Below are 18,533 nucleotides of genomic sequence, written 5' to 3' on the forward strand. Positions count from 1 at the left end.
GGCTGTGTGCTGCCGTCCCCCCCTCTCCCACGCTTGGTGCTGAGCCCCCTGCAGGCGTTCCTAGGCTGGGTGTGGGGCTGTGTGAGACAGGCCCGCCAGCCTCCCCTCTCCCCTTTAGAACACTGAGGCCCAGAGAGCCACACCACGGCTGCCCACGACCCCCTCCCGAGGACAAGACCCAGGACTGTGGGTCTTGTTCCCTGATCTGGGACCACTTTCCCAAGACTGGACCCACTTCCTGCCCCCACCCCCGCAGCGAGGGCTGAGAGGTGGGAGGGGTGGGAGGGAGCCTGGGGCTGCCCCTCAGGCAGGCTTAGAGCCTAGGCCAGCGTGGGGCGAGGTCCCACCAGCAGTGAGGTCCCCCCCAGGTTTGCTTCTGCTGTTACTGATACGCCTTGGGGGGCCAGCCCAGGGTCACCCCACTGTGGCTCGGTTGTCACCCGCTGAAGTCGTCACCTTCCACTGCACACCCCAGAGGGGGCACATTTAAAGCAATTGCTCTACACTGAGGATGGTTTCGTCCCCCACTGGACCCTTGGTGACCCACTTTGGTCCTCCCGTCACCAGTGGTAGCTGGTGGTCTGCCACGCTCGCCAACGTCCTTAGGGACAGGGTGCCCCACAGCAGCGACTGGCCCAGCCCACCTGTAGGTGGTGCCTGGTGAAGAAGCCCTGCCCCCCAGGCCAGGACCCCCTTCAGTGCCACAGAGTCCTCGCCGTGACACCCCTGGCACCGTCCCCAGAAGACAGGCTCACAGTGTCCCTAGGCAGCGTGACGTTCTTTTATTAGGGTGTCATTTCCCCCTCTTCATGTTTGTCTTTTGCTGAAGTTAAAAGATCAGGTTCCTGGAAGCGAGGTGTCCTCGTCCCCTGGGTCACGCGGGCTGAAGCGGTGGCCGTGCGCAGGCTCCCTGTCCTCATTTGCTTCTCTTCCCTGCAGCAGTCGCAGGAGCCGCCAGCTCAGAAGGGTCCCACCGTCACCACCAAGGTCCGGCGCACCATGAGCAGCCGCGTGCACGAGGCCGTGAAGGCCATCGCCCTCTGCCACAACGTGACGCCCGTGTACGAGTCCAACGGCGTGACCGACCAGGCCGAGGCCGAGAAGCAGTACGAGGACTCCTGCCGCGTGTACCAGGCGTCCAGCCCCGACGAGGTAACGGCCGGCGCAGAGGCCGGCTCCGTCCCTGTCGCCGGGAGCGCAGATGTCTGTGACACTGCTTTCAACACCTGGGGCTGCTTCTTCCCCGTTTCCTTTCTCTTTCCAAGAAAACTTTGATTTTGATAATAGGAGCAAATTTTTAAAAATGTTTTGGTACCAGGGATTGAGCTCAGGGGCACTCGACCACTGAGCCACGTCCCCAGACCTATTTTGAGTTTTATTTAGAGACGGGGTCTCACCGAGTTGCGTAGGGCCTCCCTTTTGCTGAGGCTGGCTTTGAACTCGCAGTCCTCCCCTCTCAGCCTCCCCAGCCACTGGGATTACAGGCGTGGGCCACTGTGCCCAGCAGTAGGAACAATTTTTGTTCAGTGTGAAAAAATAACAGAATATTTTGGAAAAAATGAAGAGGAAGAGGGGCCCATTGCCCCTCCAGGTACTGGCTCTGTGAGTGTTCAGGTCACAGCGGCCCCCTCGGAAGTGCCCTCTGGGGACTGTGGGCTGTGCACTGCGGCTCTGTCTTGCTGGGTGCCCGCTGTCAGGAGCCCCTGATGCTGGCGCCTTCTGCTCCTGGTGGCATTTCCTGTGATCACTCCACTGAGGTCTTGTCTGCAGGGCTGTTCGCCATCTCCCTCGCCAGCCGGTCTGGTGGCCGCAGCCCCGGGGGGCAGGGCCAGGGTTTGAACGGGCCGTCCAGTCTTTTCGTGTACACCCAGCTGCCCTTGTGAGATGGGACTTCTCATATAGACGTGGTTTTGTGTCCACTTTTTTTTCACTTACTGATTTCTTATCTTTGCCAATTTTCTCAAACATGGTCAACAGCACTTCAGGGCGGCTGCGTGTGCGCCTTAACGTCTTTATCTGTGCTCATGTCCTTGGAACCCGGTTAGACCTGATATTCATTTCCATTACTCATTTATTTGGGTACTGGGGGCTGAGTGCAGGCCTGCACTCACTGAGCCACATCCCCAGCCCATTTTATCTTTTATTGTGAGGCAGGGTCTTACTGAGTCGCCAGGGCACAGGCGTGTAGCGCTGTGTCTGGGTTGGTCCTCATGTTTAGCAACTGTGTTTAGAAGCGTCTTGCGGCGAGCACACTTGACGTAACATTTCTAGAAGTGGTGCGATGGGGCTCGTCATGGAACAGGTACGGAGGGCTCATCACACGGAGTCCTTGCATCAGCAGCCCATGTCCCTGGAGTAGCGAGGCATAGAGCACCCGAATCCTGGAGTCCCAGCCTCACCCGTGGGAGGCCGCTCCTGGCTCTGCTTCTGTGTCCCTGAACCCTAGGACCCACCATAGGGCTGTTGGGGACGTTGGTAGGCAGGCAGGCAGGAACCCTGGTGGTCTGATTGGGTATTTTTAAGGCTCATGATACCAATTGCCAGGGTTTCCAGATTTTTAAAAAAGCCATTTTCTTCTTCTACCCGTGCTGGAGGACTCCGGTTCTCTTCCCTTCCCTCTGGGAAGGGGGCTTCACTGAGTGAGGAAGCGCCTGAAAGTCTGGGCTAATCTGCAGCATCTGGGAGCCTGTTGGAGAGGGCACACGAGGGCCTTTTCGAAGCTGGGAAAGGGGACTGGGATGAGCCCTCCCCGTCCTCAGGTGTCGGAATTTGTCATCTCGGAGACTCCTCCTTGCAGACTCCTGGGTGCGGGTTGGGTGGCTCCAGCCATAGAGCCCAGTTCACCCGTGACCGTTGACATTTGAACCAGGCTTTTTAGGAGAGAAAAATGTTGCCCGACCCCCCGACTTGTGAGCTGGGAGTGTGTGCAGAGGGGAGGGGTCAGGAGGGGTGGTCTGCTGACCGCCGGGCCTGCAGCTCGTGACCAGGCACTTTTTGCTTTATCTTGGTAACTTCTTGAGGCTCCTGGGGATTGTTCTGTTGGGTCTTGTTTTGCCCATTGGGAGTGGGAGCAGATACCGAGGAATGTCATGGGATTGACTTATTTGTTTGCGGTCCTGGGATGGAATCCAGGGCCTTGCGCGTGCTACCCAGCTGAGGAGATTCAGCTGTGAACGAGGACCGTGTCCGTGGTGGTTCCTGGAGCCTGCGGCTTCTGATGGGCTCTGCACTGAGGAGGACCTCAGCAGCCCTGTGCCTGTGGGCGCCGCTGATACGCATCTCTCCGAGGTCCTTCCGCCTGTCCACCCTGCGCTGTCCCCACTGAACTCTGATACGTTTGTTTTCGGGCCGTGCAGAGGTTTTTCCAGAAGGGTAAATCTTCCGTGGAGAGCTTTGTGCTCCTGGGCTTCTTGTCCCGGGGCGTGAATAGCGCTTTATCTCTTCTGTCCGTTAATGGTGCTTCGCTGCAGATTCCTCTTGTTTTTCTAAGATTCCGAGTCACGATTGAACAAACAACAAACAGAGCCATTCTCCTTTGTCTCTGGTGACCTCCCGGAGTCCAGCACCACCACCCTGTTGGTGGCTGTGGCTGTGTGTTCACCGCCCCCTCGTCATTATCTATTCGTTATTTCATGGCTATGGAGGAACGTGTGAGAATACAGATGAGGAAATGGGCAGCCGTAATCCCACAGAGGGGGCAGCCGCTAGGAATTTTCTGCCTTCTGACTTCTTTCAAAGAATCTGGCAAAATACCAGCGTGTTTATAGAAATACGTCACGTGACCCAGTGGGGGCCAGATCTCGTTCAAGTGGCCTCTTTCAGAAGGCCGCAGTGTTTCCAGATCCCTGCAGGATTCCGCCTGGGCTGGGCTGGGGCTGGCATTGCACCTTTGAAATTCAATATCAATAAAACCTGGCCAGCGGTGGCGGGGTCAGGGGACGCAGAGCGCAGGGAAACCAGCGTTCCCTGTGCTGCTGAGCCGCTGGCGTAATTCCTACCAGTTGGGGGAGGATCCGTTTCCTCTAACAGAAAGCAGGATTTCCCCAATTTGTTTCCTGTGCACATTCGGCTTTGGAAGCCCTGAAGGGTCTCTACTCATCCATAGATGACAGCCCGAGGGGCGCTGGCCCTCCTTGCTGCGATGCTGGCTCCCAGGAAAACTCCCTCCAGGGTGGAGCAGGCGGGTCCCAGACAGGCAGCCTCTGACACTTCAGGGCTTGTGGCAGGGTTGGGGGCACTGGGGGTGCAAGGTGGAGATGTGACATTAAAAACACTGCTTCTCGGGGTGCCAGGTCAAGGGGCGCTGCTCTGTGAACTCCTGGTAAACGCGGCTCTGTAAAGCTTCTAAATCCCTAGTGTTCACTACAGAAAATGCGGAAATCACAGATTCCAAAAGGAGTTAATAAAACTGACCTGCAGTGCTCACCCTTGTGAGACGACCCCTCCCCACCCCGTGCAGTTGTGTAGTGTGTCCGTGTACCTAGGTAGAGGTAGACAGTGTGGGCATGCGTGTGTGTGGACATGCACCTGCTGGGTGTGACCCCATGTCACATGTGTGTGGACTGGCAGGGTTTTGTCGAATGACACCCTCGGGTCACATCGGGCCGTGCCCTGCAGAGCTCAGCGGTTTCAGAGCAACGAGTTCCGAGTTCTAGGTAGTATGTCAGACGTTCCAAGTGGCTTCCTCAGGCTGTGACGCAGGGTGCAGAGACCTCTCAAGGTCCCCGCATCAGGGCCTCCTCTCCCAGGTCTCTTGCTCTGCGGCTCCACGGGGACGAATGTCGGAGAGATTCTTTGCACACACTGAAGTTCCCCCACCCTTTCATCATTCCAATACTTTACAATCACAGCGTCGAGATGCAGCTGGGGACCTTGCCTTAGTAACCTGTCGGTGTGGGGGGTGCTGTTGCCGGTGACCTCTGTGGAGGCTGGAGTGTCGCTAGGTGTTTGTTGTGGGTTCCTGTAGCCTCTCAGTGACATAAGCCAAAGCCAACGTCTCAAGGCTCTCCCTTGCGCTGACACGTGCTGGACCGGCCCTCGTGCGGCCCTCGTGCTCCCGGGAGCCATCACTGGCCTCTTTAACTTCCCCGTTCTGGCCCCTCCGCTGTGTGATTTTAGGAAGACCACCTGTTGCACCTCAGCTCCTTGTGGGTACAGAGGGGCTAGTACCACCGACCTCAGGGTCCTCGTTGAAGACCAGAGTGGGGGCCAGAACGGGTGCGGGCAGTAGTAGGAAATGACTGGCCGTGGAGCACCCACTCTGTGCTGGCCCTGGGCCGTGGACCTCTCAGAACCTAGGCTCACCATGATCGTGCTCACTCTGCAGGTGAAATGGAAGTTGGCCGAGGAGCATTCTTAAGGTCAGTACAGAATTGCACACTCAGATGACAGGTCATAGTCACAACAAAGGGGCACTAAAAATGTTCTGTAAAATTACCTTTGGCTAACTGCATGCGGTGGCACGGGTCTGTAATCCCAACGGTTTGGGAGGCTGAGGCAGGAGGATTGAGAATTCAGAGCCAGCCTCAGCAACAGGGAGGTGCTAAGCAACTCAGTGAGACCCTGTCTGCAAATAAAATACAAAAGCGGCTGGGGATGTGACCCAGTGGTTGAGTGCCCTTGAGTTCAATCCCAGTACCCCCCCCCCAAAAAAAAAAAAAACAAAAAGCACCTTTGTCAGTGTGAGTATGAATTTCCTGTTTAGACTTGGTCTCATCCTCAAGATGTCTCATCAGGAATGTGTAAATATTCCAAAATCTAAAACTGGAAGCGCTTCTAGTTCTGTGCATCTTGGTTAAGGGCTGATGTCACCTGGACCTGGTATCGTTCCACGTCTGTCCCTGTCAGTTCCCTTAGTCACATGGTGCATTATTGCTTTTCAGCAGCCATGTCGGTATAGGAGGAGCTTTTTCAGGTAGTTTAGAGACTTTATTCTAGTAGCTACACTTAGAGTGCTCGTCGAATTGAAAACCCAAGGCCAGTGGGCAAATCAGTGGATCCTAGTCGTGTATTGAAAGCGTTAGGAGGCTCCACGGCACCAGGTGAGCCAGTCCCCCGGTTTCCCCAAGGTAAGTTGGACAGTGGCAGCCTCCTCGGTAGCAGTCATCTTTTTCTAGGCAAATGGAGCCCTGAACGGCTCCCACTGGGGTCACCCAGGCCTCTACCAGATGCTGAGCGGGTGCTGGGAACAAGGGCTGCTGTGTCCCTTGCCAGACCCTGTGTCCCCCACAGTGACCCTCCCAGCCTGCCCCCAGGTGGTGCTATGGGATGCAGGTGACCTCAAGACAGGCGAGTCATGGAGTCTCTACTAGGACCAAGCAGTGGGAGGCGGTTTCTGTCACCCTCTTGTGTTCCCAGAGGGGAACGGCTGACCGATGGGCCAGCATTCATGCTGTGCACCAGGCGTGGTCTCCCTGCTGTGTGCTCAGGGGTTCTCCTTGTCTTGTTTTTTTTTTTTTTTTTTAAATGCACTGAGTTCAGTTAAAAACTGGCCACCAATGGATCCTAACACCAATCTACAGCCCTGGAGCTCCGGAGGTCAGGGGTCCACATGCCTAAATCCTTTTTCAGTACTGACAGTGACTTGATTCTCTTTTTACAATTAAAAAAAAAAAAAACCTGATAAATATTGCATAGGAGTACCAGAAACTGCCTCCGTGGAAACAGAAAAGCTTCACATTAAATAAAAACGTGGCTGCAGCTGTGTCTGCACGTGTCCAGCTGGGGGCGCTGCACACTGACCAACCCATGGCGACAGCTTCTGGCATTCCGGACCACAGAGCCGCACGTTTGCCACATGAAAGGAAAGTCAGGGTGGGGAGGAGGAAGCGAGGGGGGAGGGGGTTCTGGTTCACTTCTGGTTCTGGAGCTGATTGAACAGCCAGTCTGTCCTTCGTAGAGTCTGTCCCCAGTGTTGGCACACGTGGCCTGAATGTGACAGCTCCCGTGACTTATGGACTGCAGCCCAGCTTGTCTGTGATTTTGGTGGCATTTATGACATTGGGGAGGACCTGCTGATTGGTAGACCCCAGGGGGACGGCCTCCTGGAGCTCACACTCAGCCAGCCTCCTCACCACGCTCCCACGCTCGATCACTGCTGTGCACGGCAGGGAGCGAGCCCTGGGTGTTCTGAGCGGCCCCATATCTTGGCCTGGCGCACACAGGGAGCCCAGGGTCTGTGCTCATCGCTCTCCAGGCCGAATCCGTGGTGGGAACGGAGGCCACGGTGCCGCCCAGCTTCTCACTGTGCAGCACCCCGTCTCCCCTGCCCCACCCAGGCCCGCCATGAGGCTGCACGTTTCTTTTTTGCCAAAAAGGCCCTTGAAGCGGTTGGCAGGGATGTTCCCGTCCTTGTGGGTGGGTGGCCGGAGGCGTCAGCAGCGACTGCTCCGAGCCAGACGTCGGTTTCGCTCCCACAAGATGCGGTGCCCGCCAGGAGGATTTAACAGCTGTGCTGCACTCTGTGGCTTAGCGTCACCACGGGCCATTCTGTCTCCTGGGCTGATCATCAGGAGGTGCCAACTGGGAACATCCCAGATAAAGCCTGATAATAATCACGCCCTGGCGTCCAGGTTAGCCCCCTGCGCCTCTCTGGTGGTGTGTGAAAGGTGCCCGGCGTTCTGGACCTTCTTCCCCGAGTTGCTGAGCTCCAGTGTAGAACCTCGGGGAGGCGGGGGCGTGGCTCAGTGGCAGGGCACTGGCTGGGCTGGTGTGAGGCCCCCGTTCCATCACCAGCACAAAAACAAAAGCCCCCACCTGGGAGACCGGAGCCCTGCAGAGAGCAGGTGGGCAGCCAGGCCTGTGGCGGCCACGTTGCTCTCGGTGAGTGTAGCTGTGTGCAGCTCCCCTGAATGCTTGCGTTCATCTCCAGGCCTGGGGACAGTGACAGCACCCTGACACGTCACCACTGGGCTTGGAGCACTGAGTGAGAAGGATGCAGGGTGGAGGTGAGCTGCACCCTTTCAGGGCCGTGCCGCTGTGGCTCAGAGAACAGAGGTCGGGACTTGGAGACCCTGAGCGGAGGCAGGAGCTTGGCGTGGGGTTCTGGTCGGTCACGAGGGAGTGGGGCTGTTTGAAGCAGGACCGGAAGTGTTTGGGGGACATCGTAGGAAAACCGTCAGTTAAGTCGCCCTGGATATTAGGTCACCCATGGGTCTGGGATGCCAGTCTCATCCCAGTGACTTAAACAGAGTCATTTCTAAATACCGAGGTGTCTGTGGCCACAACACCATCCTTTCTTTCCAAGTGTCATTTATCAGAGCTGAGAGGCGGATTTCAGGTACCGGAGACTTGGACCCAGGTGGCCTTGCCTCTGCTATTACCTCCCCTGCCACCTTACCTGAGAAGCCTGTTTTTGTTTGCTCTGTGGTGTCTTTAAGACCTTTTCTTAAAGCAGTGATTTGAAATCACTTTATGTATTTTTTTTAAAAAAATAGCTCCTCTTGGGACAGGTCAGATCGGGAAATAGTGGCCCGTCTTCCACCTGGTGGTGGTTGACTCTACGGCTGGGTGTCTGCGGCTGGGTGTCCACCGCTTCAGTTTCCCCCAGCCCCACATGCCTGCCCCGCTCCTGTCTGCCACCTGCTCATCCCTGTGGGTGTCTGAACCTGCAGCCACTGTCCATCACACGGTCAAATGTGTTTCCTTGTTCAGGAAAGAAATCCTTAGACCCGTGGGTAGATTTATGGAGTTAGAGAACTGAGGCTGGACCAGGACCACCCGGCTCCTCCGCGTGTCTGAGTGTCTGTCCTGTCGAAGGCACCAGAGAGCCCTTGAATCAGACATCAGACTCGCGTCTCCTACATGCTCCTGTGACAAGGGCATACCCTGCTTCTGACAAGCGTGTGAGGCTGCCCAGTGCGCTGCCCCAGGCTCAAAGAAAAATCAGTGAATCTTGTCCTGGGTAGTTCATGGCCAACCACAGATGATGAAAAGCCCTTTCACAGGTGGCTTCTGGCCCGAGTTCTTGAGATGGCGTGTTAGGAGCGAGAACAGTGGGCTCTGCCCTTTTACATCCTCCTTGGACCCAGAGCAGAACACACAGCAGAACCCGACACGAGGTCCTCCGCCCGGGCTGCTCCAGTTCCTGGTCTCGTTCCCATCTCGCGGATTCCTGTGCCATTCATGGTCCTGAAGCTGTTGTGCCTGCTACTGCTCTGACCCCCAGTTCTGTCCTGAGGCCCCGCAAGACCTTGACCCAGGTTCAGGACACGGAGGCTCAGGCCCTGAAATCTTCCCAGTCAGGTGCTGTGGGATGATCCCTGTGAGCACCTCAGCTCCACGGAGTACCCCGTCTTACCCCCCAGGGCTCTGGGGGCTTTATGTGTTTGGTTAGAGAGTAGGTTTAAATGAACACTGACTGTGTTGCATTGGGAGCAGGAAGTGGGGCGTGAACTGTCCCCTGCAGGGCTCAGGAGAGGACTGAAGGGGACACCGAGGTTCCGGAACTCCATTGAGGGGCTTGCTATGGAAGAAAGCACCGTCAAAAGTCCATACAGGGGCTGGGGCTGGGGCTCAGCAGTAGAGCACTCGTCTAGCACGTGCGAGGCCCTGGGTTTGAGCCTCAGCACCACATAAAAATAAATAAATAAAGGTGTTGTGTCCATCTACAACTAAAAAATAAATATCTATATTTTTAAAAGTTGCATCCAGTTCTAACCACTCTTCCTCAGGGACATTTGTCTGTTTTGAGTTCTTGGACCTGTAACTCAGCATTTCCTCTTGCACCGGTCTGGGGGACCTGTGGCTAGGTGAGCAGTCGGCAAACAGGGCTTCAAAGGCTTATGCAGAGCAGTAGCAAAAAGAAAGATGGAAAGGAGAGAGAGACCTGATCAGACCTTTCTCTGAAAGGTGGAGGTCAGTGTCATGGCATCGTCTATGGGTCAAAATTGAAAGCTGTTCAATCCCAGTTAATTCATTATTCAATAAGACGGGAAAGTCTTGAAAATGACTTCCTGCCATGTGAGCACCCTCGATGTCAGCAACAGAAACAAAACCAAAGATCCGAGCGCAGCCAGCCTGGGCCGTGGGGAGGAAGGACAGGCCGTGGGAAGGACGGGCCGTGGGGAGCAGTCTCCTGAGCCCCTGTTTCTCAGAGGCCTGGTCGGGGCACGGGGGACAGTGGTGTTGGGGTTGGGGCCTGTTGTGAGCTCCAGCTTAGGTCCTTGAGGTGCAGCGGGTCGGCCACACGCGTCCCAGGGGTTCCAGAAACAAGGAGCTGGGGGTGACCCTCTCCCAGGGCTTCGCAGTGCTCTCTTGGTGAAAGGGACACCGCGCTGGAGGGGGGCAGTGCCGGGGGGTAGGCCATCCCCGGGAGAAGCCACCCTCTCTGCCTCCCAGCCATGCAGAGGTGGTGGCTAGGACGGTCTCAGGCCCGGAGAACGTGACACAGAGGCATCCTGGTTGCCAGAGCGGGCTCACAGTTTTCAGCTACTCGTTGGTGCAAAGGTGAGACGTGGTCCATGCACTCTGCACTTCATTTCTGCACTTCATTTTGGAGTTTTGCTCTCTTCCTGGCCAGCTTTGTGCCGTCCAGTCCTGGGCAGCGGCTGGGGTGCAGCTCCCAGTCACAAGAGGAGATGACCCACATGCTGGCACCTGGGTGGCCCAGCCAGGTGGGTGGTGGGGTAGGTATTGAGTGTACTTCCCACCTACCAGGTTTTCTTTTGTCTTTTTTTTCTTTTCTTTTCTGGTATTAGGATCAAACCCAGAGGCAAACTGCTGAGCGACATTCCCAGTCCCCCTTTCATTTATTTATTTTTTCAATTTTATTTTGAGGTAGGATCTCACTAAGTTGCCTAGGCTGGCCTCAAACCAGCAATCCTCCTGCCTCAGCCTCCTGGTTTGCTTAGATCACAGGTGTGTGCCTCGCGCCCAGCTTCACTTTGGACGTGTTCATGACGGGCTTATTAAATCTCCCCTGTGACCAAGGCCTGCGGAATAGCCCCTTTCCCAGCTCAACCCTCCCCAAACACCTGCCTTTTTATTTTTCCCCTAAAGATTAAACTGTAAGAAGAAAGCGGCAGGAGAGACTTTTTTTTTTTTTTTAAGACACCGTGTTTTAGGGCTTAGATCTGACTACAAAGTCGGCTTCTTGGCTTGAACATTAAGAAGCCGTCCATCCTCTGCTTATTTCCTGTTGCTATGGTAACAAGTGATATCTTAAAATGAAGCAAAGCTGCTCTCTCTCAGCCGTAGGTCAGAGGTCCACAGGAGTCTCCCAGGGATGGGATCAGGTGTCCACGGGACCACGTTGCCGCTGTGGGCTCTGGGGTGGTCGAGTCCTTCCTCCTGGGGCTCCCCAGTCGGTCCACATTCCCGGTTGATGGCCCCTTCCTCCCTGTGCAAGATCCGCGGTGTCCCCCACCCCCACCTCCTCCTCTCACATCTCTGGCCACAGGCCCAAAGGGCTCCCCTGCAGGACTCGTGGGATCACATGGGGACACCTGGGTCCCCTGGGGTGATCTCACCCTCTCAGGGCCTCCTCCTGGTCACATCTGCAAAGTCCTGCCAGGTCACATTCACAGGTTCTGGGGACCAGGGCTGCTTTGGGGCCATTCCTCTGCCACTCTACCTCCCATCAATCCTCCAATGGTGACCGTGGGCTGGGGTGGCCCCACTGGGGACGTGTGTCAGGGGCCCGGACCCTGATGCAGGCCCGTGAGATTAGCACTCTCCTGTGGTCTCGTCAGGCTCAGCTAGACCTCGCAGAGGGTCCTGTCTCAGCCCATCACAGCGGCCGGCCCAGGTCTGCTGGGTCTCTTTGTCCCTCTCACCACGGAGCTGGCCCTTCCCACCTCCCAGGAGTGAGCAGGTCCCCCTCTCTGGGGGGACCCTGCATACACTGTTCATCCTCCCTCCCGTGCAGGGCGCCCCCACCTCCGGCCCCTCCCCACCCTCTCCTCCTCCCTCTCCTCTTCCCTCTCCTCCTTCTCCGGGAGTCCCCAGGCCCCCTGCTCAGCAGACGTGTTTTAATTTCTTTGTGGACTCTCAAGACGTGAAAACCAGTGGCTTACATTTGAATGTCAGGACATCTCAGGACTAGTCCAGATCTCAGGTTTTTCTTGAGAAACTGGAAGCTCCGGCCATCCTGGGCCGCATTCCCGCAGGGCCGCCTGTTCCACCAGTGTGACACAGAGGCGGCTGTCCCCTGGGGCTGGGGCTGGGATCCTGTTGGCCTGGCCCCACCCAGCCTCTCCGTTCATCTGCAGGACGCGGTCACCTGGCTGAGGCTGTGTCAAGGCCCCGCTGGGAACAGAGTGTTGTAGTGGGGGGACTTTGCCACAGGCAGGTCCGGGGCTCACCTGGCCTTGGCCTCTGCCACGTCTCTGCTCCCATCACCTTGGGCTTCTCATCTTGGTGTCCTTGTCTGTGGGGACCCATTGCTTAGCCTCCTGCCATCGACTCCCTGCAGTGTGACCTGCTGTGGTCCCATCCCGTGTCCTTCAGATGGTTGTGACCTGCCTCTCTGGCCACCAGCACCCCTTCCCAGTTATGATAGCCATGTCCCCTGGCAGCAGCAGTGCCCTGCTGAGAACCCTGCCCATCCTCCCTGGGGAGGGCACGGGCTGAAATGCCGCAGTACCTGGCCCTCCTGGGGCTTGCTGGGCTTGGTGCAGATCCTTCCAGAGAGGTGGTGTGGTCCCTCAGGGCCGTGCCTGTGGTGTGCGACCTGCTTTGGGGTCTGAAGGACCACGTGACCTTCCAGAGGGTCAACTGTGAGCATGGGCCCCCGCAGACCCCCTGGTACAGACACTGTCATGGGCGGCAGCCCCTTGGGCCGAGGCCCTTGCTGTCCCCAGGTGCAGTGACTGCGTGTCCGTCACCTGTCCCTGCCCTTCCTTGTGCCTGGGTGTTCACATGCGTGTGCGTCTGTCGTGTTTAGGTGGCCCTGGTCCAGTGGACGGAGAGCGTGGGCTTGACCCTGGTGGGCCGAGACCAGTCTTCCATGCAGCTGAGGACCCCTGGCGACCAGATCCTGAACTTCACCATCCTGCAGATCTTCCCCTTCACCTACGAGAGCAAGCGCATGGGCATCATCGTCAGGGTGAGTCCCGCCCCGCACGCCAGCCCCGTGGCCCCAGGCCTTTCCAGCCCTCCTCAGGGTGGTGTCTGCCGCCCAGACCGACACGGAAGGTGTCTTCTGAGCAGAAAGAGGTCCCGTTCACGGGGCCCACTCCAGGCCTCCGCTCAGCCCGGCCGGGCTGCAGGGATGGGAGGTTCCGATGCCCGTAGGTGGGCAGTTCCTGGTGACACGTGATCCCTTCTATTTTGTTTGATTTGATACACACGTGTTGAGGTTCGACTCAGAGAGCCATCTTAAGGTGAGCGATTGATTCCGTGGTGTTTAGACCTTCCTGGTGTTGCACAAGTCCCTAATGTGGTCAGGTCTCGAAATGTGTCAAATCTTCATCATCTACAAAAGCAGCCCCTCGCCCATCCTGGCTCCTGGCAGCCACCGCTCTGCTTTCTGTCCCGGGGACTTACCTGTTCCTGGCGTTTCATGTGAATGGAATTGGTCACCGTGGCCTGTGGTCACCGGCTTCTTTCCTGGAGCGTGTTTCCCAGGTGGCCCCGCCGTGGCGTGTGTCCGAGTTTCACTTCTCCTTACGGCTGACCGTATTCCATCGCCACACGTTTGGGTTGGACATTATCCTTATCCTAAACGCTGAGACCAGAAGGGTTTTGGATTTCAGGTTTCTTTTCTTGGATTTTGGAATATTTGCACGGAGGTAACGAGATACCCTGGAGGGGAGCCTTGGGTCTAAGTGTGAAATTCATCTGTTTCCTATGCACCTTGCACACGTAGGCCCAGGTCATTTTCTACAGTGTTTCCAGTGCACTTGTGTTTGATCACAACTTGCCTCAGGACACTTGTGGAATTTTCCACTTGCAGCGTCATGTTGGTGCTCAACAAATTTTGGGGTTGGGAGCATTTGTTTGGGGTGAGGGGTGCATGGCCTGTACCATATTTTGCTAATGTGTCCACCCACTGATGGACTCTGGAGTTGTTTGACCACTGGCCATTGTGAATAGTGCTGCTGGGATTGTTCAGGGACGAGGATGAGAGCCTGTTTGGGGGTTTGGGGATTGACACTGTGGAGTGAGGCAGGTCGGTTACTTGGTGGCTGGGTAACTCTCTCTTTAGTCTTCTGAGGAACTGCCAAATTGTTTTCTAAAATGTTGAACCAATTTATTTTCCCACCAGCAATATATTAAGTTTCCATTTTCTTCACATTCTTGCCGGCACTTATTACTTAAAATTTTTAACGTGTTTTGATTATGTCCGTCCTTAGGGTTATGCAGAGGTATTGCATCATGGTTTTGATCTGCATTTTCCTAATGATTAATGGCACTGAGCACCTTTTCATGAGTTTTTGGCCATATCTGTATCTTCCAAGAATGTCTTTTCAAGTCCTTTGCCTAGTTTTTAGTTGGGTTGTCCTCTTGTTGATTTTGTAAGGGTTCTTTATATATTTCTGGATGTTAGACCTTTATAAGATAGATAATTTGCAAATCTCTCCTTTTACAGGTTGTCTTTTTCACTTTCTTATAATGTCCTTTTATGCACCAAAGTTTCCCATCTCCGTGAAGTTGAGGTTATCTGTTCTCGTTGCTGCTGTTGGCTTTAGTGTCACATCCAGGAATCCATTGCCAACTCCAAAGTCGTGGAGATTCACCCCTGCCTGTGTTTTCTTTGGGGAATCTTATAATTTTAGCTAATGGGGTCATTGGAGTCCGTTTTGAGTTAACTTTTACACATGGTGTGAGGTAGGGGCTTCACTCTTTTGCATGTGAATACCCAGTTGATCCAGAACCATTTGCCAAAGAGACTGTGATTTCCTCCGACTGCTCTTGGCCCCCTTGCTGCGACTAAACCTGGCGTTTTTCAGTTCATGCGATCCCAGAGTGGGAAGCATGGTGACCAGTCAGCAGTGTCATTTGCTGTGCTGTTTTAGATTTTCAACCTACTTTCCATTGACACACAGCACATGCGCAGGGCAGGGCAGACATACAAGCGTGCATCCCCACTTGTTTTTTGGGGGGTGGTCAGGGAAAAGGATATTTAAAACAAAACAAAGCAAAGCAAACAGCTCAGCTCTCTCTAGCCCACTTACGCTCCCAACAGTGTTCGTGGTCAGTTCCCAGGTGGCCGAGAGCCTGGGGTCAACGGCAGGAGAGGTGTGTAGCCACAGTAGTAGGAGAGTCACCAGCAGTAACGCAGGTGACAGTTAACCAAGGCTTGCCGTGCGCCCATGGCTGTTCCAAGTGATGTCATGGTCAGCTACCTCACCTGCTTCTCACCGTCGTGTAGCAGAGCAGGCACCATTTATGATTGACGGTCGACAGAGCAGGAAGCTGAGGTGTGGAGGGCTGAGGAACCACCCGAGGTCATGCAGCTGGGCTGCGCCAGCAGGGATCCAAGCCCAGGCCGTCTGGCTCCAAGCTGGTGCTCTTTTCCTCTAGGACCCAGGGATATGGTGTGCCAGGAGGTGGGCCCCAAAGCTCAGGGGCACCTGCAGCCTTGTTGGGTCAGTTAGGCATGGCTGCCTTGCAGGTGACACCACCTTCAGTGGGTGGAAACAATGACCTGTGCAGTCCCTGCTAGTCTCTGTGGGCCAGGCAGCCGGGCGAAGCTTCGCTGGGTCCTCTGGTCAGGATCTGTGAGCGGTCAAGGGGCTGGCCAGGGCCACTCACTCTAAGGTCCTGCTGATGGGATCGGTGTTGTCAGAATTCAGGTCCCTGCGGGTGGGTAGACTGAGGCCTAGCTCTTCACTGACTGGGGACCAGGGACCGCCCTCAGCTCATGCCCAGCCAGCTGTCCATCAGGGCGAGCAGCTGGGAACGTGGACAAGCAGGGAGACACTTCCGCCCGCAACCCAGCATCAGAAGTGACATCCGGTGCTTTAGCCTCTGTCCATGATCACAAGCCAGTTCCCAGGTCCAACCTGTCCTGAGGCGGTGACCCGCGAGGCGTGAACAGCAGGAGTGGAGGACACTGGGCACTGCCGTGGAGGCCCCTGCCCCTGCACTGCTGGGGTCACAGGCGCTCTCCGCCTGAGCTGAGGATCCAGAGACGCACGGTGTGGACGCCATGGGAAACGTCCCATCCTCAGGGACTTTTATCTCCAGTACCAGTGGGAACTCTCAGACCACGTGGGACCTGATCCTTGGCAACTTTGGGGTGGGGGGAGCCTCTTCTCCCACCCAGCTGTGCTTTCCCACTGGCCCACGCCTGCCCTGAGCACACATCTGCTGCCCGGCGCGCCCAGCCTCGCTCCCGTGGGTGAGGCTTCCTGAGGAACCCGAGTCATCATCTCCCACAGAATCGCTCTCATTTCATTCCAGCATTTTTTTTTTTTTTAAGTTCTAGGGCCAGGGGCTCTGCTGAGGTCACTCAGGGGCTGAATCATCATCGGAGAGTCCCCAACGCCCACTTCTCTTAGAACAGGCGAGCGGGACACGCCGCCCTTTGTTTGGTGGTAAGAGACTCTTGTTCCAGACACACGTCACGCTGCACGAGGTGGCACGTGGCCCTGGGTCTCCCCACGGCAGAAGGGGCCTTGCTGGAAGCGGGGGTGCCTGCAGGTGGCCAGTCTGCCTCACCTACGGCAGCTCCCACCGCCTGGGAGCTTTCAGAACCAGCGTTCACAGTGCAGGTGTTTAGAACAGGTCACGATGCAGGGAAGGGACTGTGAATGGCTCGCCTCCATTCAGGTTTTTTTTTTTTTCCTGAGCATATATGACTGTGAATATCCACACACATTTTTATAAAATTGGCATTGAACTTTTGATCAGTCTTTCCAAGCTTCCCCTCCCCGCGTTGAAACACATGCAGAGGAAGGAAATTTTCTCTTATCGTTAAAATCTGATTTTAGTGTGTGCATGATGCTTTGTTGAAAATGTACCGCTATTTCATTCACTTTTTATTTTTTTTTTCAGTACTGGGAATTGAACCCAGGGGCTCACAGCTATGTCCCCAGCCCTTTGTATTTTTTATTTTGAGGAAGCGCCTTGCTAAGTTGCCCAGACTGGCCTTGAACTTGGAATCGTCCTGCCTCAGCTTCCTGGGTTGCTGGGATTACAGGCGTGTGCCACCTCACCCAGCTATTTACTTTTATTTTTTTTTTTTATTTTGGGTGCTTAGGTTGTTTCTCATTTTTGACTACTTAAAAAAAATAATACCGTGATCGTCCACCTCGGCAGGCGGTCTTCAATGGCGTACCTATGATCTTGCTAATTTTTTCTTACTTTCTGAGTCTTCCTGTATCTCTGGTTTGGGTGGAAGTCAGCATTACACTGCACAGATCTCTCTGTGCTCCTCCGATGTGGCCATTCTCACCCTGGGCTCATTTGACAATCTCTGGAGACACTGTGGGAGTCACAGCCCCAGCCTCTAGTGGTGGAGACCAGGGGATGCCGTGTCCTCCGGTGCACAGGAGCCCCAACGAAGAACGGCCGGGCTCCGGACGTCACTTGTACAGAGGCTGAGACACCCCCCCCTAATGTGGCCACACAGTGTGCCTGTCGTGGGCGGTGACTCTCCGATTCCCGATGTGAGGAAGTGGGGGTCCCTTTATAACCTCTCAGCGTGCTTTAGCGACTGTGGGCGGTCACAGTGTTGCTCTTGCCGGCCTCTTGCACGCTGGACGTGGGAAGGTAGGCTGAACCTGGAGCCTCTCCTCGCCCCCCAGGGCTCTGTCCCTCAGCAGGCAGGTGAGGTGGGAGAAACTGGTGGCTCTGGGACACTTGTCTTTCCAAAGGATGGTCATGTCACCTGCTAGGTTTTTGTTGGTACAAGTTGTCCACCGAGTCCCCGGCTTCCCACGTGGAATGGCGGAGTCGGGCCGGTAGAGCCGGTGCTGTTGGCGTTGTCCGGGGGAACGAGGCTTTGAGCAGGTGCCGGGGAGGACACGGTGGAAGAGGAGGAGCCCCACTGCCGTGCGGCACAGGCCGCTGTCTCTGAGTGTGCGGCGTGGCTCTGCCACGACGTGGGAACCGAGTAAACTGGCGATGAACTGGGCGGGAGGAAATGACTCACCGAGGAGATGTGTTTACGTTGGACAGCGCGTCCCAGCTCCCCGGAGCCTCTGTGTAGTGAAGGAAGCCAGGCGGGGGGCCTGGCTTCCTGCAGCCATGTTGGTGAGCGCCCTGTGGGTGGAGGGGAAGGGAGCCTCCCGGGCTTCCATGTTCAGAGCCTCGTGGCCTGGGGGGACTTCGGTGAGTCAGCGCTGTCCCTAAAGGCTGTCCGATGGGGTGCGGGAAAGCTGGTTTAGAAGAGGCCTGCACCCCTGCTCTGCCTTTCGGCGCCGTCCGTTCTCGGGGAAGGCTTTGGGGGATTTGTCTTGGGCTTCCCTGGCAGCAAGATTGAGGCCCAGGAGTCAGTGGCCCTGTCCAGGCCCCGCCTCCCCCGTCTGGAGTCCTGGAGGAGAGCGCGGGGTGGGATCGGGCCACATGCCTCCAAGCAGGAGCTCCCAGTGGGGCATCCAGCAGCACCCCATGCCCTCCCGCACTCGCTGAGTCGTGCCAACCAT

The 18,533-nt window shown here is 56.1% G+C and overlaps 1 protein-coding gene across 2 annotated transcripts in view; it reads left to right on the forward strand.

Annotated features, from left to right (window-relative positions):
- The window catches only part of Atp9a (ATPase phospholipid transporting 9A), a 117,789-nt gene that overhangs the window by 76,294 nt on the left and 22,962 nt on the right, over positions 1-18,533 (forward strand). For both annotated transcript variants that reach the window (XM_026390931.2, XM_026390932.2), the window contains exons 14-15: positions 940-1,152; positions 12,884-13,045. In XM_026390931.2, coding sequence (XP_026246716.1) covers positions 940-1,152; positions 12,884-13,045 — 375 coding nt within the window. The remainder of the gene's footprint in view (positions 1-939; positions 1,153-12,883; positions 13,046-18,533) is intronic.

This window comes from Urocitellus parryii, chromosome 6 (genome assembly GCF_045843805.1).
Source record: "Urocitellus parryii isolate mUroPar1 chromosome 6, mUroPar1.hap1, whole genome shotgun sequence".
NCBI classification, from domain to species: domain Eukaryota; kingdom Metazoa; phylum Chordata; class Mammalia; order Rodentia; family Sciuridae; genus Urocitellus; species Urocitellus parryii.